Here is a 25424-nt window from a genome sequence, read left to right as displayed (position 1 = left end):
GGAGTGTGGCCTTGGCTAAAGCAGCCTTAGTAGCGTTGAAAGCCGTGGTCATGCCCGTGGACCACTGGACAGTTTGAGTCTTGGATTTACGACCGGCGGTAGCTCTGTATAGAGGCTGCATAATTTCCGCAGCACTTGGTAGAAATCTGTGGTAAAAGTTCACCATTCCATTGAATTCCATAAGTTGCTTGACCGTTCGAGGCGCAGGAAAATTGCGGATTACCTCCACCTTCTCAGGAAGGGGCTTGATGCCGCTGGCAGAAACTCGATGGCCAAGGAAATCAAGCGTGGACCGGCCAAATTGACATTTGTTGGGGTTTATCACCAGCCCGTGTTCTCGAAAACGGGAGAATAATGCCCGTAAGTCTGCTAAGTGCTGTTCCTGGTCTTGGCTCGCAATTAAGACGTCGTCAAGATAGACAAATACGTTTTGAAGCCCTTGGCAGACAGAATCCATCAAGCGTTGGAATGTTTGTGCCGCGTTTTTCAAACCGAACGGCATTCGTAGAAATTCAAAGAGTCCGAAAGGCGTGGTGATTGCAGTCTTCACAACATCCTGTGGCCTTACGGGAATTTGAAAATATCCCTTTACAAGATCAACTTTTGAAAACACCGATTTTCCATCCAAGTTGTGTGAGAAATCTTGAATGTTAGGGACCGGGTACCGATCAGGCGTCGTGGCATCGTTCAAGCGCCTGTAATCGCCGCAGGGGCGGCTTTCACCATTGGCTTTTGGTACTACATGCAGGGGAGACGCCCACTGGCTGCTGGACCTGCGTATAATCCCCAGTCTTTCCATGTTGTCGAACTCATCTTTTGCGGCCTTGAGACGGTCTGGGCGCAATCTGCGTGGGCGCGAAAAGACGGGTTGGCCGGTCGTTACGATGTGGTGTTCCACACCGTGTTTCGGCTGTTGAAGTTCAAAAGACGGTTTGGTAATCTCGCTGAATTCATCGAGAAGCTTTGAGTATACCGTGTGCGGATGCTTTTCGACTACATGGAGTTGCGTGTGACGGGACCATGACAGGTGTCCCACGACAGCTGTACGGCATGTTGAAGCTTCAAGAAGCCGTCGCCCACCTATGTCAACTAGGAGGCTATGCCGCAAAAGGAAATCTGCTCCGAGAATGGGACGAGAAACGTCCGCGAGGACAAACCGGCACTCATACGTCTTGGTGCCGATGTGCAGTATTTCCGTTCTGTATCCATAAGTCTTGATCTCTGAGCCATTTGCAGCTACCAGAAGGGGACCGGTATTGCGAGAGAGGCGATCAGAGCGTAGAGCGGGAAGGATGCTAACCTGGGCTCCTGTGTCTACCAGGAACCCGCGGGCGGATTTGGCATCGTTGATGATCAAGAGGCAGCTACGAATTCCACCAACCGCGTCAGCCTCTAACCGCGATCGGCGTCGTCGTTTCCCTGTCGGGTCTTTCTGCGACGGGCGTAGCGCACCGTGTTCGGTGCCGAAGATTCACTTTTCTGCTTAGACACCAACTGGGCAAATGCGCACCCTTGTTTGCAGTTCGTAGCCTTCATACCGAAAGTTTTGTGGTAGTGACAGATGAAAACTCCGGTTGCGCTGTTTACTTCTGCCTGTGGGGCGATATCCTGCGCGTCATGGCGTAAGGCGCTCACGTTGGCTGTCTGAGCTGCGAAAAACACTCTATCCGCAACTTCGGCCAGTTTTTCAACATCTGTTTCTGCGGATGTGGCCAGCGCTGTTCGCACTACAGCAGGTAGCTGGGCCAACCAGAACGCTCGCAGTAATGTCTCTTGACTGCCACCTAGCGCGCGCATGTATCTCAACAACCCAGACGGCTTTCTGTCTCCTAAGCCGGCTATGTTAAGAAGTTCAGAGTCCTTAACCTCTTGTGGCTTGCCATATACTTTGATTAGCGCCCTTTTGATAGCAGAGTACTTTTCTGTTGCTGGCGGGTCAGTAAGGAGAGAGGAAATTTCGCTAGCAGTGGCGTTATCTAACACCGAAACCACATGGTTAAATTTCGTTTCATCTCGAGTGATGCGTGCAGCCTCGAACTGAGCTTCAGCTCTAGCGAACCACAAAGTAGGGTTGTCAGTCCATATTGACGGAAGTTTAACGCTTACCGCATTAGCTGTCGAAGGAATGACGAGATTCTTCAGTGCGTCGGTCAATCCCTGCAAAGCGGCGTTATCCATGTTGGAAGCGTCAGTATAATCCTGGCTGTGCACAATATTTGTGGTCTTCTGGAGTCTTCCAGGTAGTTCGGGGTCACCAATGTAGGAACTCGTTTCCTACTGAGTAGTTAACTAACTACGTAACTCTCATTTCGATACTGAGAACGCCAGACAAGTATAGCTACACTCAATCTGTAATCACAACAACAATAATATGAACAATAGACGCTTACGTGACCTTTGACACGAACCAATCAGGTTGCAGCAGAATGTAAACAAAGAACAAGCCCGGGCAAGCTTACTATGAGCTCTTATGGGAAAAGGTTGAAAAATGAAGGTTTTAAGCAAGATTACGTTGAATTGGAGATGACTGGCCTTAATGAATAGTAATAGCGTAGAGCTAGTATGTGGTTGCAGCTTTTAATCTAGGATGAACATGAATGGTGGCAAGTACGCACCAGCGTGCTGTGTCCAAATGCACGGGTTTTTGACAACTTTTCTGATTAAGCGACGATTGTTGTATACTATACTATAGGATTGTGGTAATGCATATTTTGACGATTTCATAGGCTCCAGGTCTCGAGCAAAATTTTCAAGCATATCTCATGTTCAGAAATATATATACTATAAAATATAGCTGCTGCCACACATCACAATTTTTGTGTATTGATTATGAAACTTGAAAGCTATGGAGATTCAATCGAATTTATGGATTTGAGTGGAACAGCATCTTCTTCTAACACCGCGGAGAAAGCTACGAAGTATTTCATGGAGCGCTATGCACACGATTTAGGGATAAAGATTGAGGAGACAATCCACTCTTTTTAGAAGCAATATTCTAGTGAACAGCCAATGTTATCGCAACTTGCGGAAAAGTGAGATAACACACTCAATGGAAATACACGTTCTCGGAAAATCCATTATTGATCGGTCTTGCACTTGTAAGACAGGGTAAGTAAGGAAAAAGACATTTTTTCAGAGACTCCTTCAATAGATATTTTAACCATGATTTATTTTCATATTAGGTTCTGATATATGCTCTCATGCATACACTACAAAAAAAATCAGACAAATTTGGTCTCAATGTCTCAAATCGATTTTTTACAAAAAAAAAGTCTTAAAGACCAATTAGTCTTACCAAGTACTTTATGTCTCAAAAGTAAGTCAGAAATTGATCGAAAATAGTAGCAGTGCCTTGGCGGCATCCTTTTCAATGTTAGGGGCCTGAGCGGAGGAGGGGAAGGACGAGAGAGACCAGAAATTGCAGTGTTGAGATGATCCTGTACTAAGTTTACAAGATATTCACTAGATATAGTTATCAAGGTACATGCCACTTACTACTCACGTGTACTATTCAGATCAATATATATATGGTTGTCTGAGTCGAAAATAGCATTTATGGTGAGTGGGTGGTAAAATGAGACCAAATCATCCTCATTTCTTAAATTTGAGACCAAATTTGTCTAATTTTGAGACCAATTTGTCTAATTTTTTTTTGTAGTGTATGCATTGATTAAGACAATCCAGCACCTGAAGCTAAAAGGACTACATTGTGATTTGCATCAGCATCAGTGAGCTCCATCGTGATTGACAAGCAATCACTCCACCGTACTCGCAACCGATCAACTCCTGCCTCAAGGTAGATTTTGGTGTATCTGGTGTCTTCAGTTTTTTAACATTCCATCAAACACAAATAATCCTAGAACATTTTCATCTGGAGAATTGTTCATTCAACAAATTGGGCATCTAAATGAGCTTCAATAATGCACACCACTGGAATATCTAGACATGCACTGTTGGTACAGACTGACCATGGCACCGCGCAATTACGATCCGTAGCATGCTATTAGGCATTACGATATTGACAATGGAACTGAATTTGCACAATTGCCGAATATGTTGCGTCATTCATTTTTAATTTTCAATCTTGAATTAGAGTATGCAATTAGTCCATATATATTTGGTTAGTTGTGATACACAATGCTGCATAGTATGACACCAGACAAAATTTTATACTCCTTGATTCTTCCGATCAGCTGTTCAATATGAATACGTTCTCTCGCCATCTTTCTTGTTGTGGAACAGTCTGGCTCAGGCATTTGACGGTGTGTAAATCACGTGCAGGAATATTTAAATCTAGATTCAATTTCTTGATATCAGACTCAATGGTGAATCCCTTTTCTGCCATGATAGCATTGCCTGGCTCACCATAGCTGAACTCCATCATTTTCTTACATTTCTTGTCGAATCCACATATTTAACTAATATTTCGATCTGAAATGCTCCCTGTGAATAGTTCCTGCATAAAAGTAAGTGTACCACAATCCATCAATCCTTTCAAAGTTGTATGGGATTTATTGACAGTCAATAATCATTCTAGATTTGAGAAATCATGAATGAATGCAAATGGTGCATTTTTAAGAACCACATATCTACATGGCCAAATCGCGATTTAATGAAGCAGTTACATATGGCTGACCCAATGGTTAAATACTATGCTTACAGCAATACTATAAATTTGACGTCAGTAGGATAAGTCGGGCAATTCAGAAAGAATTTAATGTAGTCTAGCATAAAATTTCAGCTTCTCCGCATCTTTTGACATTATGATGCTCCTCTGAGAACTGAACTTCACTAGCAATAATTGTCCGTCAATTTGTAATTTTCCTGGACGAGTTTACTGTTTTGTGCTTCTATACTTCTTCCAGAAATTTGATTTTCTTGCGTTTTATCCATCGACTGCCTCTTTCTGCAGCTTCATAAAAGATATCCATCAAGCCTGCACAAAATATATAATATGTTTATTTTACAGAGCAATACTGCTGTGCAGGCACCTATCAAGGCGTACTCGTCCGACTCATACAACGTATCACCGCTACCAATTTCAACTATTCGTCTCATTATTGAATATATTGTTTTCAACAATTTCAATACATTACACACCATCAAGCAACAAAACTGGAGTGGAATAAAACGAGACACACACCAAGTCGATTGTGGCATCAAGTGTGACTGCATTTCAGATTGGACTCATTTTGAAACACAGAATTGTTTCATCTAGATCAGTGGTTCCCAACCTTTTTCGACCTATCGCCCCCTTTTCAAGGTCAATACCGATCATCGCCCCCCAAATTTTGTGTACCGAAAATTGGGCATACAAACCTGTAATCACTGGCGGGTTGACTAAAAAAAAGGGTCAAATTTTCGGCTCGATGTCTAATTTGACACTTTTGTAACTAAATTTCCATGGGTTGACTAAAAAAAAAATGTCAGCCGTTTTGACGCGTCATCGCCCCCTTCGCTATTTTCGCCCCCTTTGTCCATTTTCGCTCCCCTGTCGCCCCTTCGTCATTTTCGCCCCCCTAGACCGCCAAATCGCCCACGTTGGGAACCACTGATCTAGATTCTAGATTATGTCACGATTCAATATTTTTGGTACAGTAATAGATACGTCATTTTCTTAATAAAATGAGAATTCAGATGACTACAAGGAAGTCCACATGCCTTTATCCAGATTTTACATTCTTCCATGCATGTCATTGGCTCTGGGAAAGGTAAAAGCGCACACCAGGAACGGTCTGTGTAGCCATCTCCATGTTACACAGGCTATTAGCACAGTGTTTATCCTGATAGATTCAATACACGAGCTAGAACAAAAAATGACGATTTCAGCTGGGAACGGATCATGTTGCCTAACATATCGTCGCAGTGGAATCAAAGTATCTTATGTCCATTTTACAGATTTGGGGAAAATTAACTTTGAGTGAAGTTTTCATCTTCTTTCAGCCATATATTGACCCCGATTAACTTTGATACACTGAAACAGACATAACCATGGCTAAGATATGACCGAAAGAATTACAAAAATTTTCGAAAAATCTATTTCTTTCAAGTTTAAAAAAGGGAGCTTCAAAATTCGAAAACTGGACATAAGATACTTTGATTCCACTGCGACGATATATCATATTAATATGATCATTGAATATGCAGACAAGTGTCCAGTGTAACAGTAATTTGCTAGATAATGATACGACTGTAGACTACTATATACAAATGTCGATTCCATAAATAGAACGCATATAACGCCACATAATGGATACCACACATATCCTGACTCACTATTCCTCTAATACATTCTATTCGGTACGACACCCCTATAGTATACGACTAAGGATAATACAGCAATAGTTGCTTCATCCGAAAAGTTGTCAGAAATTCATTCATTTGGACATACCATGCTGATGCGTGCTTGCCATCATTCATGCTTATTGTAGGTTATAACACTGCATATACATACTAGCTCTATGTTATTACCATTCACCAAAGCCAGCTATTCCCAATTCAATGTAATTTTGCTAAAAACCTATATTTTTCAACCCTTTTCCATAAAAGCTCATAGTAAGCTTGCCCGGGCTTGTTCTTTGTTTACATCCTACTGCAACCTGATTGGTTCGTGTCAAAGGTCACGTAAGTGTCTATTGAACATGCTCTCTGACTGGCACCTTTTGAGCGTGCAAGTCAGAGCGGTACGAATGTATCAGAATGTTAATATTCGAACGGTAACGCGTCAGGAATAAGCGTAATACATTTACGAGTCGCGATCGCTTGGATATAGTTTGTAGGTGTATTATGTGCAGCTACAATCTTCTCATCTCTGCTCGCGTAATCAGATTTGCCGGTAGAGCTGAGTGAGGTGTGTTTGAAAAGGTAGGACCACTCCATTAATAATTAAACATCTTCAGGCGTATACCCGTTGGCAGGAACGAAACAGCACCTCGTCAGGCCCCCAAAAACGTGGGTCTTGGGCTCCCATAGGGTGATAAAACGACCCCCCCATCACGTTGTTTGCGTTTGTCACGAAATAATCTGTACTGTATTGTGAGCCAGCGCGAAGCGCGAAAAATTTCGATAATAATTTATGATAAAATCGGTCAATCAGATCGGCGATTGCATGTATAATTATATATATTGCTATCAATTTATTTTCCTCTCTACTCACGTAATTAGATTTACCGGTAGAGCTGAGTGAAGTGTTTCGAAAACGGGATGGCCCGTAAATAATAATTAAACATCTTCTGGCGGGCAGACCCGCTGGTATGACTTCGTTACATGATGTTATTTCGTGACTTCCAGTCTGCTATATCAAAACATATAGAATCGCCCAAACGTAGGCTTCTAAACTTCGAGACGCACACGATTTCAAATTGGTATTCCTTCACTGGCATAATTTTTTTCCCAGCGGGATGGTATTTGTCTTGTGAGGTTCAGATTGCAAAGACAGGAACATTCGGCGTCAGTCATTTAGGCGCCTATATGTACAATTAAACCTATGTGTATTTTATATACAGAACGCAGTCTTCGGTCAGCATAAGGGCATAGACCTTTTCGGCCAAGGTTTTCTCGCTGCCGATCGTTCTGGCACACTTCTTGGAGTCGCATGTTATATGGCCTAAAACTTGATTGTAGGTCTTGGTGGGTCGTAGCGCGGTAATGGCCTAATACCCAATAATAAAGATAAACGGCTTCTTGAATTCGCGCGCAGCGCGAGAAAATTTTGAAAAATTGGCATAAATTTTCAAAAAATACTTTAAGATTTATGCTAATTCACGATATAATTTTGGGCCCCCTTCGAGCTCGGGCCCCCCCCAATTGGGGTGTTTGGGGTGCGGCAGTTACGGTGCTGGTGGTACCATGAAAAGAAAATGTTTGAAAGCGTCCCAAAACCTCTCCTTTATTATAGATATGTCGATGACACCTTTGTTGCTTTCAATAATGAGCGAGAGTGTAATATGTTTTAAAAAAAATTGAACTGTCTCCACCCAGCTCTACAATTTACTGTGGAGAAAGAAACTGATTCAGCACTTCCATTTTTAGACGTGTTGGTTGAGAGATCTGGAAATATGTTTTTGACGTCAGTGTATAGAAAACCCACGTTCACTGGCCAATGTGGCCATTATATCCGTTGGGATTCTTTCTGCCCGAAGCGGCGAAAACTCAACCTAATATCAACTCTGGTTTATCGGGCCTTGCGTATCTGTTCGCCAGAAAAATTGCCACGTGAATTGGATGAGATCCGTTCTATCCTATCAAAAAATGGCTATCCTGAGCATATATTGAAATGCTCCTTCGCAAGAGTGTTAAAACGTTCGGATCAACCTCCCAATTATGGACCGGAAAAATGGAGACGGACTTTCAGCATTCCCGTGGCCACTTACTGGCCACGGATAATTTCGTGGCCGGCCACAGATATTCCGTGGCCGGCCATGAAAAGTGCTATTTTATGGCCGGCCATGGTGATTTTCATGACCGGCCATGAAATTTCGGTATGGCCGGCCATGAAATTTCCATAGCCGGCCATGTCAAACTCATTCTCATGGCAGGCCATGGCTGAATTTCATGGCCGGCCATACCGATATTTCATGGCCGGCTGCAAGATATCAAGTTAGTATTGATTGATAAGTACTGTACGTGACCCAATCGTGGTCAAATGTACGATCAATTATGTTCTGTTATGGGCGTACTGTAAATAGAGCTAGGCGAGGGCGAGAGTTTAGCTCAGTTTATAAGCATTTTCACCCGAAATACCAGAGGAATAGCGATACAATGAAACGATAGGAAGAAGTCGAAACGATCTGGCATAGTCTCTATATCAATTAGAAGCACACAAAATGATGTAAAGAATGCATTAAAAAGGGAGATATCCGCCAAATGAAACAGGAAATAATGACATAGAAAGCTAGAAGCAATGAAGACCTATCAAACTGGTAACTGGTAAGTGTTGATTTGGATGCTTTTTTGTAGAAATAGCCCAAAATATTCGGCTGAGACTCGTCACAGCTAATCGTAAGTAACTGTATAGAATTGGAAAAAACAATGTGTACCAAATATATGTCAGAAAATCTGTATAAGTTCTCCAAAAGCTGTGAAATTCACATGACATTGTGTGGCCGGCCACAGAACAGCTCGGAGCTCGCTGTGGCCGGTGCTTCCCCCGATCTGATATTGATTTTATGCCATAAGATGTGCGCATTGTGCAGTTGCAATCGTATGTATGGTTGGTTATATTTTGTAAATATGCTAATGATCGATTAAACAATATGATCTTGATAATGTCCTTCATTTTTCAACCATGTTTATCGTTTATGATAAGTCTGCGATGAGAAGTTATACGTATATATTGGATCGGTTGTAGTTCAAGGATGTAGGAGTAGTTTAAAATCTTTCGTGAATTGCCCTGGTGAATTTATGAATAATACAATACTGAACTGGAAAATTGTTTTACTTCACTGCAGATTTGTTTGATTTACGCTCAAGTAGACTCGACTATATACCACCTTGAATCAGTGTTGGGATGACTCGAGTCATGACTTGACTCGAGTCAGACTCGAGTCACTTTTTTCGTATGACTTGACTTGACTCGAGTCACTTTGCTAAAATGACTTGACTTGGACTTGACTCGGCGTATCAGAAATGTGGATTGACTCGTGACTCGGAGCAAAATTCACGAGTCAATTTCGAGTCAACAAGTAATCGGTGTCGACAAAAATCACTGTATCTTGCATATGTTCGGATTGTTCGCGAAACGCTGGTGTAACCCGTGAAAGCGACCAATCAATCAATAATCGTGCGTTTTACTGGGCCTTCATTGTTATCTCACAAATAAATTGACCGTAAACGAAGTGCTCGAAGCTTACAGCTTACGCTGTCGTAAACTAGTTGTAAAGTAATTTAGTAGCAAAATATCTCTTTCTGTTCTCTGTTCGCACCTTAACCAAACCTCTTGTTTTATCGAAATTGAAGTCCTCAACCATTGGCGCAGGGTCGAATTGTATCATATCAATTTGTAGATTGGTAATGTATTGCATCTTATCAATTCGTTTCTCTATTCTATATTTTGGCTGGTAACTATAAACTGAGGCTATGCAATCACTTGTGTAGTTTAACAGGGCCTTATTGCGTGTGTTGAACTCTATATTCGTTCATCGGTTCGGAATCAATGGCTACGCAATCTGTATTTCATTCAGTTCACAAAATGCAACGACGTAATCATGCTTCACACTTCGAAAAAGCAACTTGACTTGAATTGTGACTTGACTCGTGACTTGACTTGACTTGACTCGACTTGACTCGAGTCACCTTCAAAAATCGAGTGACTTGACTTGACTCGAGTCACCTTCGAAAATTGATTGACTTGACTTGACTCGAGTCAAAATGTGCAATGACTCGAAATGACTCGTGACTCGAAGGTAGTGACTTGATCCCAACACTGCCTTGAATACATAATAATCTATATGTTTCATCGAGATACGTGAACGGTCAATATGCGGGCATTTAACCTGTTTCTCGTTTTCAGTACTAAATACCGTAATCACAGTACCCGAACGAAACAATTAGGGAATCAAAGAACAACGAATATGTGGAAGACAACTCTTTTAAGTTCCAGAAAATCTGTGAAATCTACATCACATTCTGTGACCGGCCACAGAACAGCTCGCGGCTCGCTGTGGCCGGTTCTTCCCCCGATCTGATATCTCTTTTCCAACGGTATGGGACATGTAGTTGCAAACAACGACATAGTTTGTTATCGTTCGTATAGCTGAATAGCTGTGTATTGCGTAATACCGGGCTGATACAATCCTTCTTTTCTGTACCAGGTCTACGATAAGTCTGCGACATGAGGTTATATGCATGTCTACATCGGATCATCATCATCCTGCTGTATATACCATGTTCGCCACCATCAACCTCGACGGACCTGGCGTTAAAATTGTTGGAAGATGCGGGGGGTAATCTAAAGTGCCCTGCGAATTGCGCTGACGAATTCATGTGCAGTACATTACTGTACCGACATCTGGACTTAATTCATTGCAGATTTGCTGTATATGTAAGAGAGGACAAGGATTGTGATGCAGGTACGTAGCACTGGTTAATATTGGCAAGGTTCAAGCACATCTTTTGTTGTTTCCAGAAGTTTGCTTTCGATCTTTTTGTCCGATACCATTGTGTTTCATTTTATTTGCAAATTCCAAGTTGAATATTTAAATCCAAATTATTGTTGGACATAATGTTGATGGATAAGCAGGGTAATTTGAATATTTCCCTCTTTGAATTCTTCTATTTAGGTGCTGTCCTTCCATGTCGTAATGAGTCGTGTACGAATGAAAGGGGTAAAAGTAAATGCCGAAAGTTTATCTAGATATATTCATTTCAGACACGTAGCAGTGAGATGTACTTGGATTGCCTGTACTCCACGTTGTGGTGGTGTGATGGTAGATACTGTGGAACCCGTCACGAGAAATTGGAACGTAATTAACAATTTTGATAGAAACAATTTTTCTTCTCCGTATTAATCGATACAGAATATTTCCAGATTCATCAATCGTTGACTTGCTCCTTCATCACAGCGTTGCATGTCGTCAATCATTGGATTTTACTGGTTGGACTTATTTATGATAACAATACTAGAACGATACTTGCATCTACCTCGACTTCAAGTAACTGATGAATTGGATACAAAGATGGATAGGCCGATAATAGCTCGGTTTAAAGATTCATTGGTCACACCAAGGAAAAGGGAAATATGATGAATGCCCTACAAGGAAGTGACTAGGGGCCTTACGGCTTATTGGTGTGTTCATAATTAAATCAAATGTATTTTTGGCAGGCGACTAACCGAAATTCAAAAACACTCTACTTATACGACCCCGTGGGAAATGGGGAACACTACCGAAGACGCTTGGAACGTAATTGGAAGTAAGTAACTGAGATATTACTTATTGTTGAGACTCTGCATATCTCTATGCTCCCTGGGGATTCTGGAAGTACCATACAAATAGTTCTGCCACTGGGTGGGAAATCGTATCCAGGACTCATAGTCAACAGAATGACTCTTATGACTGCGGGGTCTTGGTATTGAAGGTAACTCAAAATTTCAAAAGACTCTTCATCTGTAATCGCAATTGCTGTTTCAGTTTGCCGAGCACTTTCTGAATGGTGACGATGAATTCGACTTTTCTGCGAGCACTGAGGGTTGCCTTCAATATCGTCAGGCATTCGGGAACATACTTTTAGATTTTACTGGTAAATTTGGGTATTATTTGGTTGGAAATTTTGCTTATTCATAGTTTCTTTTACCACAGAAAAGGACGTATTGCAGAGGAGACGCGTCGGGTAACGCCTCGAAATACATTCTACTGGTTTTCTTGATTCGTTAATCTGTGTATCAGACTAATAAAAGCAATTCGTTTGTATAATAATTGATTCCTTGTGTACAATACGTCAGTGCGGTGATAATCCGAAAGAGTTCATCTAACCGCCGTTTTAGCGATGGGGCGGCGTGGCTGGCAGTTCGCAATTATGATTTTATTTACTCTCCTTTATATGAAACTGGAATAGGAACGAACTTTCCGATGTAGAGCAGGATGATTTCAAGACAAGTGGACAAGTAGGTTTAAGGTACATTTGTTTGGGTAGTAGCACTAGTAGAGTTTACATCGCTCCTCGCCGTAAATTTGTGATAGTCAGAGAGGATAAAATACATTTCTACAACGCATGCAGGAAAAGGGTAAATATGCGCCGAGCCGATTAAATTTTAGGCCCTTCCCAACGACATTAAGTAGTAGGTTTAGTGATATAATTTGATAACTGACGATATTCGTGTAATTATACTTCACAAACCAAACCGACGCAGTGCAAATAGAGATGATCTGCTTCAGATAGTCACAGTGGCTGAAAGACGACAGTTTCAATCAATCTAGACGAGCAAAGATCATTGAAGAGCTTCTTAGAAGTACAGAACTTCAATATGATATTTAAAAATCATAAGCTGGCCACGAACCTGCGGCCGGCCACGATGAATCATTATGGCCGGCCATGAAATTCGCTGTGGCCGGCCACGAAATACCGCTTTTCCATGGCCGGCCACAGAAAAATATGTGGCCAGCAGTAAGTGGCCACGGGAAAGCTGAGACCCCTACTGGAATTCGCTGCACAAGGACGATCTGATATGCGTCGTCATAATTATGTCGCACGGCAAGAAAGACGACTTGGTTTTTGTAAGTAAAAGGGGCGAATTGGCAGCCGAAAAAATACTGAATATCATCACATCTAGTCCGAGTCTGAAAACTAAACCAAAACTCATCTTCTTCCAAATGTGTCGGGAAAGCAACGTACAAACAACGCATACAGATGCCGAGGAATGCTGTACGGAAGACAATACGTGGATAAACCAACTGCTACGCAAAGTACTCCCACACGGAAAAAGACTTGGTTCAGAGCAAACCGAGGTTGATGCCCTCTCCTCAGAATACGTTGAAAAAACCAACGATATGATGGTGGCATTCGCAACCCAGCCCGATTGCGTAGCCTTACGCGATCCTAAGAAGGGCTCTTGGTTTATTCAAAGTATCAGGAAAGTATTTACCGATAAAGCCGCGAAACATGATGTATGCGCCCCAGGGCTGTGGAGTCGGTAAATTTTACCACCGACTCCGGCTCCGACTCCGACTCCACACATTTTCAATATACCGACTCCGACTCCGACTCCGACTCCTGAGTCTTTAAACGTACCGACTCCGACTCCGACTCCGACTCCTGGGTCTTTAAACGTACCGACTCCGACTCCGACTCGCGACTCCGACTCCAGCATTATTACCAATTTACTTTGAAAATTATATGCCACATTATCGGTTGAATGACTATCATACAACCATTAAACATATGCAAACATATGATTAACGGTTGCATGCTAAATTGTTTCATTGTGGCACAGCTCGAATTATCCACTATGCAATTAACACGAAGTTTTTGTAACATGGACTCTCCAATATCCTGAAATGTATAAATCATTCAAATATGGCAGATATCCAATCCTGTATAATAAAAATGCAGATAAAAAATCCAAGTGTAGCTCTTGTGTATGAGTCAGCAACTAATAAAGAGATTGAACTTACTAATTTTGTCATTGCAAACTTTCGTAATTACAAGCACACACACGCTTACTACTATAATAGACATTAGTCATAAATGGAATCTAGTTAAGTAGTCAAAGACCATAGCCTATGTCTAGTCTAAACATGTACTTAATCAAGTATTCAAGGATTGGGACTTGCAGTCTTTCTTAATCATTTGTTCGACCCAAACAGTTAAGCTACACTACAAATATTTTTAATTTTGTCAAGTGGGAAGCATCGTTTGGTCATATTTACATCATTTTTACAATTTTACAAAACGAGCCGATGCTTTTGCTCTGTCACAGTATCATGGTATAATTCCCAAAATTACATCAATTTTGACTGCATCACGAAAACTCATCTTGCGATTTTCTTCCCCTCTGCAACTGAGTTGTAATTTGCAAGTGATGTCTAAATTTATCTATATCAGGGGTGGGCAACTTTTTCGGCGAAAGGGACACCTGAGATTTACGAACCATTGCGCGGGCAACTGGAATGTTGATAACCTTTTTTTAGTCGTCGATAGGAGCGAAACGAATTAGGCTACATCGCAAACAGGACTTATAATAATACGCTCTAAATTGATCACATTATGTCATGCAACTGTGCAGTGTGCAACCAGACCCCGGTCGCGTGAAGCGCGAAATTTATTTGCAAGATAACGACTGAATTAGGCTATATCAATAAATATGTCGCTAACATACATTGGGGGTCGCATCTGTATACTACTTGGCTCATTTGGCAAGGACAGGATTTTTCGACGTTTAGACGTAGCAAAATCGACGGTATCAGTGAACATGCCTCTACAATTTTGTGCAAATGTTTTGTCGACGATCTCGCTGCGAGTGCACAAGCGAAGCTGCATGTTGGGCGACACGTTATCTCCTAATTGCGAATAGTTAGACTCAATTCGGTGAATAATATTATTTATAATTTTAAGAAGAGGGCTCAAATACTGAATGCAAGAATTCTATAGTGACAATGAATCATGCGAAGTACCGAGAAAAATTTAAAGTCAAATATATCTGCTACGAAATATTCTACTTTATGGTCATACACGAAGATCTGGGATAAATGTTGCTGGCCCCTGAATACGTCAATGCGTCAGAACTGTTGTTTTAGTCATCATCAAATTTCGCGGTCATGCTAATCAAATTTTGGTTGGCCTTGCAATTGTAGCTGATGTCATAAATAATTTCGAAAATTACCTCGCATGCCACACATAACCTTCTCCTGTGACAAATTTGGCCTGCGTGCCACGGGCTTGGCGCACCTGATCTGTATGGTTATTAATAACAGTGATTGGTGGTACATAAAAATTATATTGAAAATTCTTTGAAAGCAATTGTTTTCATGATAGAGAAGTTGGAGTCGGAGTCGAAGTCAGGGTCATTCTCACAAACTCCGACTCCGACTCCAGTCAGTATTTTCCCACCGACTCCGACTCCGACTCCGACTCCAGCTATTATAGTTTTCACGACTCCGACTCCGACTCCGACTCCATCAACCGAAAATTACCCCGACTCCGACTCCGACTCCACCGACTCCGACTCCGACTCCACAGCCCTGATGCGCCCTAATGGAGATGGTGAAAGATGATTTGGAGAAGAAGTAAGTCCACGCGCCAGGAACGGATTTGCACGAGGCCGTAATGAACATGGACGCCAGCGATAGCCTTGGAAAGAAGCGATTGATGTTGTTCCCTGGATATCCAAAATGTTATGAAGAATAGCCTTATTTGCATAAACTGGGCCCGAGCGATATATTAGTTCAGTGGTTGCCAATCTTTTTGTTGTCACGGACCTATTCAGGCTAATTATTAAGTCTCCGGACCCCTGTCTTAATTTTGTCTGAAACTGAATAAGCATAGGCCTACCAAGTATGCTAGTCAACTACTGCACTGTGTCGAATTGTTGTTGTTGAAGAGAGAAAGAACAACCGAAGGAATCCAAGAACAAAAGTTCAATAAATTATTGACTAAATACTTAAATAAAGAAACTAGAAAAAAACGGAGGAAATAGATCAATAAGACGAGATAGGCTGACGACCTGTCCGCGACATCTTCAAATCAAGGTAGGATGGCCACTGGTTTTACCTAGAGATGTATCTCGCACTGTTTCGACTTCGTCATTTGCCAAGCGATTTTCCTCGGGGAGGTGACCCAAACCATGCCAAAACTTTTTCAACGTAAGCAAATTTAAATAAGGGGCCGTTGTTGCCTCACTGAACTAAACCACATGCTTTCCGCTACATCGTGGACGAGGCAATCCTGATTTGACTGCAATCGGCATGACTATATGAAATAATTCATCACAGTATGTATGGCTCATCATAACGTTTGAAACTGATGTCTCGCAATCTAGTATTTATACTTGTCATATCGTAATCTATAGCATGTCCATGGCGCGTCCTAACCTGGAAAAGTGGACTTTTTTGTTAGTTTTAGAGATGTTTTAGCATATCATCTTTGAAACTTTCTGGACTGAAGGCATGAAATACATTTTTCGCTTTTAGAATTAGTATTTATGTTTCACTTTCAATTCCCAGTATCATATACTTTGAGTTATAATTAATATCAGTTCTTTTGTCTGGATAACAAAAGCCTTCAAGTCCCTGAAATAAAGCTACACAATAGGGTATTTTTTACGGTTCACCATATTTTTTATTAACGTTTACTAATCGCGCAAAGTGTTTATCCAGGGGTCACCAACCTTTTTGCAACCAAGGGCTACTTTTGGGTACTTGAAGCGACGGGCTACTTTTGGGTACTTGAAGCGACGGGCTACCATCTACTCCCGCCGTTTACCCGTGCCAGACACAATTTCCGCTTTGATATTCATAGCATTGGGCAGGTATCGCATAGCGGTAAGATTTCTTTTTTAAATCAAAACACCTCATTTCAACCAGCTACCAGCTAGCCACTAAGACTTTTTAAGAAATCACGAATTACTTCGCACCGTGTTTATATAAATCATATAACAGCTGTAAGCTCAGATTTTGAAATATATCTCGTCACACGTTAGACTGGACAATGGACATCGTGTTATCTGTTTCTTAACCAGTCAATGGGGGGCCTGGCATTGCATTGTGCGGGACGTCGAGCTACCATAACGGAAACCCCCCACCCTTTCAAGAAGACCGTGGATGGCATGTCGTCATATCGCCTGTATGAGCAGTACGCCGTTGGCCTATTATATGTCCTCGCGCGGTATCTTGTTATTCTGCTACATGTTGGTATATTACTAATTGTAATTGGGTGTATCATTTTAAGTGGTTTATATTATATATGTATTGTCATTTCTAAGTCACATGTTATAGTGTGATTTAAACAACAATAGATAAATCACTGGTGATAATCTGACGAATATTGGCAAATGCTGCTATTCGATCTATTTTTCGAACAGGCTCGCGGGCCACTCATCTGGTCCTCGCGGGCTACCTGGTGCCCGCGGGCACCAGGTTGGTGACCCCTGACACCGTATGCTGTACTTCTCGGTATTGCTCTTCGACTAAACTACTGGTCTTATATGGTGAATGGCGCCATACCATGCTATTTTCTAAAACGTGCCGAGGATTAGTATCGCATTTCCATATCAATACTATCATTGAACCCATGATGAGGACGAATGCTTATGCTATCGAAAATTGGACACCTGGTATGCATCAATATGAATCAAGCTCGTCACCTTTCGCATATTGCTCAATTTGCACCTTTTTACAATCCATGTGAACGAATTAGGATCGTTTTCACAACTACTTACTTACTTACTTGAGTACTTTTCAAGTCAGTCAATTCTACTTCAAGTAGTTTTGGGTTGTTTATGGAAGAAATACTTCTACTCGTAATTGAGTAGATTTTTTTCGTCGCTACTTCTACTTCTACTTGGGTACATGGGTAGCTTTCTTGACTACTTTGACCACCTCTGATGCCACGTTATGCTCATGTTGTGAAATCCATATCTGCGACAATATGTTTTTTAGTCGACATCACAAAAGTAACGAATAAGAGGGTAATTTGGAAGTCGTGTTTTATATATTTTAAATCAACACATCAAGATTTCCTGTAAATATTTAAAAATCAGCTGTTTTCCGTTTCGGGAAACAACTTTTCTGATTTTTAAAACTGTCCTCTCTTCTGGATTCCAAAATATCGTAACCCAAGTTTATGGAAAAGTCGTATGTTAACCTTGTTGGTAAGGTTTTAAATTCTCGGTCAAGGATAAACAAATCAAGATGGAATCGAATTTCCGTAATGGTTTATGTAACACAAATAGTAGGCTTACCATATTTCGGAAATGAAAAAAGAGGACACTTTTTCAGAAATTTCAGACATGCAAAACTGGAGAAGAATTCTCAATAACCGGTAAATTTTTCCCACTTCATGATCGGTTGACTAAAAAAAAAAAAAAAAAAAAAAAAGGTCTTCATTTCGCTCAGACCTGAAATCACCGCTTTTCCCTCCGAGATACCCGCCGGAGCTTCACTTCTGCGCTAATTTGCGGAATATCACTCGCAATTTCCTCTATATCTGACCTAAATTTTCAAAAAAGAGGACAAAATCTCAAAAAAGAGGACAAAAGGGCGTCCTCCGAGGACACTTTCAAAAAAGTCAAAAAAGAGGACAAATCCTCTTAAAAGAGGACGTATGGTAAGCCTAACAAATAGCAAATCCGTCGGTAAGCGCTGAACTTTGACATGGGAAATTTGGGTGCCTAATTTAGTCAGAATGATTTGCAGGAATCGGTACAGGAGAGTTTGTGGTGTCGAGTGACTTCTCTTGTCAAGTCGGTGAAAGTTACTTGAAAAGCAGTGACGTTTTATGATGCATGCCAAGGGAAGAAGCACTTATGCTATTGTGGATTCTTCAATTTGACAATGTCCAAAGTTATGGATATTTTTCCAAAAACTCCGTCATGCCGGACGAAGCAGGCATATCAGAGAAAGATCATATATATTTCGGTTGCACCATCGAGATGCTTTGATGATGGAGATGTGATACGACCTTTAGGTGAGGTCATCTAGTCTTCACCACCATTTTTATCCTCCATGCTATAGGTGGATGCTGAGCACCTAGCGGGATAACCGACCAGTTTCCGGGTCTTTGGTCTGAATCAGCCGGGGATTGAACCCACGACCAAGCGATTAACAAGCCGGACGCATCACCATTACGCTAACTCGCTCGGTATCAGATTTGGTTATTGCGTCATATCGAACTACTGCTAGTCGTTTGCTAGAATAACACTTGTTGCATTGATCTACTACTGTTAGTAAAGGGACACTGTGCTCTCGATACGATGTGGACTCAGATTAAAGTTGCAACATTTTGGCAAAAAGTTACAACAGTTTGGCACCAGTCGTTTTCTTCAGAAACCCACTGTGTTTGAACTGCAGAGACAATATTTTCATGAATAGTTCCACTCTAGTGATGGATCTTGTAGTGTGCGAGGTGCAATCAATTTTTAATGTTGAACATTAGTGTTTCGCAGGCTGCACTATATAAAATTAGGATTATAAACCAGAACGCAATATTGGTAGTGAGGACATGGAGATAATATGCGCATATTTAAAACAAACCAAACGTTGCTTTGATGATATCGTACACGCGTCAGAAACAGTGACGAGATTTCATAGGCTGGTCGGCCTCAATAACCAATTTGTCAAAACTATAGCGATAAAAGACGGTTGTGCCGCTTCTTAGAACAGGATTGAAATTTAAATCTGTGAGCAGCGATCTGTCCATAGATTTACTAATTCCACTTTTGGTTCAGTTCCAGGACACACAATGCTGACAGCATCATAACCATGTTAGCTTCAAACACGTTTCTACTATATGTAGGCTAATAGATAACATAGAAACACCCTAATTCTACCCATGCAGAGAATGAATCTACCTAAGACACACGCGAATCGTTTTTTGTAAGCACATCACTGAAATAATTAAAACTGTTGTGGGCAATCTGAAATCACGCTCGTGGAAATGACACTCACAGTGGATTTATGTATAATGTTTAGCAGTTGAGGCATTTGAAACGGCGTGGGCCTTGAGATCAGGTTGTCGCGCCAGAAATTAAACATAAAAAATGGTTCAGATGCAGTAAATACCTACTTTACACGGGGAACACTGAATGTAATTCGAGAGAATATGAGACAAAGAAGAGTAAAAAGTCTGAATATGACGAAGCATGAATTTTATGGAAGTACACTTGATCTCATATGGAACAAGTGCATTTAATACCGATAAGATTTGACGTATAAGTGTAAAGAAAATGGTGTAAATGTAGTGTAGAGTAATCTGAACTTGAGGGTATTAATTTAGAATACGTGTACCAATAATACTTGGCGGAAACAAACAAAAATGACGGTTGGAATAAGTCGTCGGCCATTTTGATTAAAGCAAAGTTTGAACTCGCCTGTTAGTAATTCACGGCAAACACATATTTCAAACTAACGTCTAAATGCTTAACGGGCGAGGCAAATTCAGGAAGATATCAGGGATCAAATTTCATAATAGAGGCCATATGGTAACTTGAATGGGATGCGACGAACTATCGTTACAGCAAAGTTCACATGATGGCGTTCGGGCGACTTTTAATTTACCGAGGTAATCTGACCTGGAGTTGCGTTTTGTCTCAATACATACGGGAATACATGAATTTTGGAATTGCTGTAGAAATGAGTTCGATAAAATCGCGTGAGAAAAAAACGACAATTGTACGAGATTCTAGATTAGCACTCGATTTGAATCTTCATTCACGCAGGTGAAAACGCCGTGTGCTGACTATTGTGAGCGTACGTTGTCAAGGTTGTTTAACAAAGCGCGTAGGAAAATGTGAATTATGATTTCATTTTTATAAGGGAGATACAGTAATAGCCTGATCATCCGCGCAATATAATCTGTGCCCTCCCGTATACACCACATGATTGATGTTAATTCCGGTCTGCCTTGAACACTGGATCGATTGGTCAGTATGGTAAGCGTTTGCTCTGTAATTAATACTGTGCAGAAGTGCATTATGCGGTGCTTGGCGTTGGGTTGTGCTGTCAGGTGCTGATGAGGCGCGAGATTCGCGGCGGTGCGAGTTCTGAATTAGTTCAAGTAGTTTTGCTGAACGGACGTTTTCGACACTGGCTTGCTGGTTGGTGATGCAACATGATTACCATATGGATGGCCGCGTAGTGAAAACCCGCGTGAGCCTACCACCTTTTGATCATGAAACTCGAGAACAATCCATCTAAGGTAAACACCCAGCTACGTATCTCGTGCGGCCGATATAAATATACAAGCGAAGATATATCTGACGTGATACTGTATCTATACCAAAGTAATGTGACCTGTAGTTGTATTTTGACCCTTTTAAAACTCCGCAATTTTGCAACTATTCGGTGAAAGAAAACATAAAGTTAACTCGACGTTGAATTTCAATAAATTCACCTCAGGAAAATCAACAATAGTCCGGGATTCTAAACTCGCACTAAATTCGGGTGATCAACGCCGTGTGTTAACAATCGTTGGCATATGATGTCGCATGTATTTGACACAGCGCGCAAGAATATATGTATTCTGGTTTCGCCCGTACAAAGAAGATACAAATTATTCGTGCGGTACTCTCTATGCTATAATCCAGTTTAGGAGAACCTCGAATGAATTTCGTGTGCGCATAATGAAACAACAGCGCCCGCTGGCGACCTAAAGAAATATATGAACAAAAGTCGCCCTTTTAATAAAAAAGGGGGGCTATTTGTGATGCGCTAGGTCGTCGCTTCGACCAATTATGGGCCAGCCAAGCTAAGGTCGTACAGGGTATGCCTCTGACGCCTAAAAATACTAGGATCCCGGAGTTCAAGCTAGGCTTCGCATGAAAACCCGAATTGAAGAATTCTTGTTGTTAGACGTTGTTGTGTGTGGGTTGCTGAGTAAGCTTGTAAAAGGACTGACAACACAAAGGTAATGTATTTCTCTGAGTGGGGGAAAGGTGATTGCAGCGAGCGAGGTACTGCAATGTATTGGGTTGGCACAAAATCAAAAAGGGCGACCGATGTTTCTATCCAAATAAGGAGCCGAGGCCGAATCGTGACACTTCGTCATTTCTGCTCGTGCACGAAGTCGTTATAATGGGTCATTTATAATGATGAGGAAGATTAACTCGCACACGAAGCTGTGCCATTTTGGTAGCTGATAGAGCCGAAAACAATTAGTTAATGGCCGCGGCTGGAGCACGAACTGTGATTCATAAAAAGATTAAAAAGAAAATAACTCATCACGAACTGGGCCCGAAACTTATAGCCAGCTCTTGGCAGGGAAGACCTTGTTTGTTTTTGAAACAGAAATGCATATAAGCAGCCTCGAATCACCATCTATCCAGTCCAATTCGGACTCCAACACGAAGCGGAGGAATTGAAGCTTATAGACAGACCGCATCTACGCACGGACGAGGCTGGCATTGTTGCACCGAGGTTACGTCATCGAAGATCAGAGCGTATGTAAATTTAAGTTTATTCAGTATTTGATTCAAGATAAATGACCAATTAATTTGTCCTACACCCAGTTGGCAAAGTGTAGTGACTTTGCATCATCATGCAATCATGCATACTTCGAAAATTCAATTTGACTTGAATGATGACTTGACGGTACTTGGCTGGGCTCGGGTCGAAATGTGTAATGTCTCAAGGTGACTCGTGACTCGAAGGTAGTGGTTTGATCTCCACACTGTTCTGAGGTCACAAGAGTTTATGGTTATAGCTATTCTGGAACACAGTGCAACTGTATAAAAAAGTGCTAGTCGATTTGAATTCAAAGAAAGGGAACGCTGAAAGACAGAGAGGGTCCGAATTGTATGACAATTGATAAAGAAAAGAAAAACTGACTTGTGGATGATATCAGCAGAGGTGGTCAAAGTAGTCAAGAAAGCTACTCAAGTAGAAGTAGGAGTAGCGACGGAAAAATCTACTCAAGTACAAGTAGAAGTACTTCTTCAATAAGCCACCTAAAACTACTAGAAGTAGAAGTAGAGAAAATCAGATTTACCTGAATAAGTACTAGAAGTAGAGGAAAACTACTTGAGTACTTCCAAAAAGTAGATGTACTTCGTGACTGACCACCTCTGGATATCAGTCATATTCTGTTGTAATTCGAAAGGGTGATGACATATGAAATCCTTTGCAAATATTGCCGTTTGTTCTCAGACATGCGCGGTATATAGTCCTAGTTGCCATGGATGAAACAAAGAAGGCTACACCATATTAACACATTTTATCGATAGTATTCAAAACGGATCATGCTTGATGGTATTGATCCATGTCTGCGGAAACCCGCTCGAATAATCAATACGAAAAGTATGTAATTCATTTACGCGAAAATTTGAGTAGGACAGTTAGTATAGTTTAATTAAAGTCCAGAGATACTAATGTCTAGAGATATAAAAGCAGGAAATGACGAGTGCTTATGCCGCGTTTAGTCAATCAGTTTTAATAATATTTTCATCATTTCAAAACACCACGAAACTGCGATCCAGGGCAGTCGTACTAACTATCCTGCCGCGTGTAGTAATTGGCTGCGACAGATTTGGCGCGATGAAAGTGTCTAGTTGAAAGTGAGCCTGACTCCAGTCAAGATTTGAATTTGCCGAAAAACACTCTATTATTTCGTGTAAGCTTACATGGGCCGAACTAGGACCAAGAATTAGTGAGGATGAAAAATAATCACTAGCAGCGATAAAGTTTCCGTAGGGTATGTTGCGGCGTTGTAAATGTGTGGTATCGCAGTGCGTCAATAAATATGTGCCGTTCGCTGTGCATATTTATGCCGACAATAAGGCGGGTGCCTTTGTACCTAGATATTCCATGGTTTCGTCAGCATTTTAGAGCATTCTTGTTTAGTGTTTTTGAGGACAATTTACCTCGCTGACGTAAGATGAAACGCACTAACTCAAGAATAGATTCAGAAATATACCCACTTGTCGCATTAAGTAATAACAAGGACAAAGTCAAATTGGATTTATTATTGGTACTGCAAGCAGGCGACTCGAACCAGGCTTGGACAACTAAATAATTCTAGTCGTCTAATCTCACGGAATTAGAGCGAAATGCCAGTAATATAATTCTAATCTAATTTGGAAAAAGCTGCGTAGCTCTAATTCTAATTTTAACATAATTTGAAAAAGCTGCGTAGCTCTAATTCTAATTTTAACATAATTTGAAAAAGCTGCGTAGCTCTGATTCTAATTTTAACATAATTTGAAAAAGCTGCGTAGCTCTAATTCTAATTTTAACATAATTTGGAAAAGCTGTGTAGCTCTAAATCTCACCAAATTCGGAAAAGCTGAAAATTTTCTAAAGTTGTCTGGGTATGACTCGAAATGAAAATATATTTACCTATATCTGAACGTCACAAGCGCTACTATTTCGGCAAGGTCAATACACTCAATACCATTCTGATCAGGACATCAATGCCCATGTGGAGACGCTGTAAATGGTCACGGAGCAGCGAGCCAGTTCGTTGGCTACTGTGTCCGTTTTGTGTTGTGATGTATATCGGGGCCTTGTGTTGATTTTACGACCTAGCGCTGAAGCGCCAGTATAGTTGCCGGCTATCTATCGCAAACATCGCAAATCGCAAACAACAATATCAGCGGATTTCAAATTGCTAATTCGATACCTTTGGTGCTAGACCTTGGAGAAGATCGATTAATATTCCAAAAGTTTAGGGCTACTATTGTGATTAATAAACATCGATACCTTGGTCACTAACTAGGATTAATACAGAAATATTATACAACCGGAATTACTAGGCCTATAACATTAGGAATACTTCAGGCCAGTACTGCTAATATAAAGACCTTAGAAAAGTAACCCATGGTTGAACTTATCCACACATTCGTTTTTCGAAACTGATGTGTCGATGATGGAATATGACACTAGCCTAAAACCCGATTTGTCCGCGTATTCACTTTACGAAGTGAATGCGCCTGACGAACGCCATTTTGTCGCATTGCAATCATTACGCGTACGAACTATGAAAGTTTACTGTATTGGCAAAAATCAATCTGCAAAAGGGTATTTTCATGTGAGGGTTTACTATGACGTATTATTGCAACGTGACGCCTATCTTTCTTATATTGTTCAAGTACTGCATTTACCTAATCTTTGACATCTACCATCATATTGCTTTAAGATGACGCTAACATGTCTTAGATATAGGTATAAGTTATGAACATTTAATATGAGAATAGTTGGTTGTTACTGCAGTAATTTAACAGCGAGTACTACAACTGTAGGTATTAATAAGGCGTCATAACTGACCCCGCCCCTATACTAGTG

General features: G+C 41.0%; 2 protein-coding genes and 2 long non-coding RNA genes across 4 annotated transcripts in view; 3 read left to right on the top strand and 1 right to left on the bottom strand.

The window, feature by feature from the left end:
• LOC145452215 (uncharacterized) overlaps positions 1-25424 on the top strand; it is a 103980-nt gene that overhangs the window by 30577 nt on the left and 47979 nt on the right. The window lies entirely within an intron of this gene.
• LOC145452193 (uncharacterized) lies at positions 1393-2372 on the bottom strand. Its single transcript, XM_080330419.1, has one exon. The coding sequence runs from the start codon at positions 2176-2178 to the stop codon at positions 1393-1395; it is 786 nt and encodes a 261-aa protein (XP_080186545.1). The 5' UTR covers positions 2179-2372.
• On the top strand, positions 2378-5666 carry LOC145452194 (uncharacterized). Its single transcript, XR_013919234.1, has 2 exons — positions 2378-3796; positions 4970-5666. It is a non-coding gene; the product is annotated as an uncharacterized LOC145452194 (long non-coding RNA).
• On the top strand, positions 10816-12417 carry LOC145452806 (uncharacterized). Its single transcript, XR_013919520.1, has 2 exons — positions 10816-11069; positions 11280-12417. It is a non-coding gene; the product is annotated as an uncharacterized LOC145452806 (long non-coding RNA).

The sequence above is a fragment of the Botryllus schlosseri genome, chromosome 12, assembly GCF_051294905.1.
Source record: "Botryllus schlosseri isolate E-star chromosome 12, Bs_hap1, whole genome shotgun sequence".
Lineage (NCBI taxonomy): Eukaryota > Metazoa > Chordata > Ascidiacea > Stolidobranchia > Styelidae > Botryllus > Botryllus schlosseri.
The sequence above is the reverse complement of the archived record's forward strand: the minus strand, read 5'-3'. Positions and strand labels throughout refer to the sequence as shown.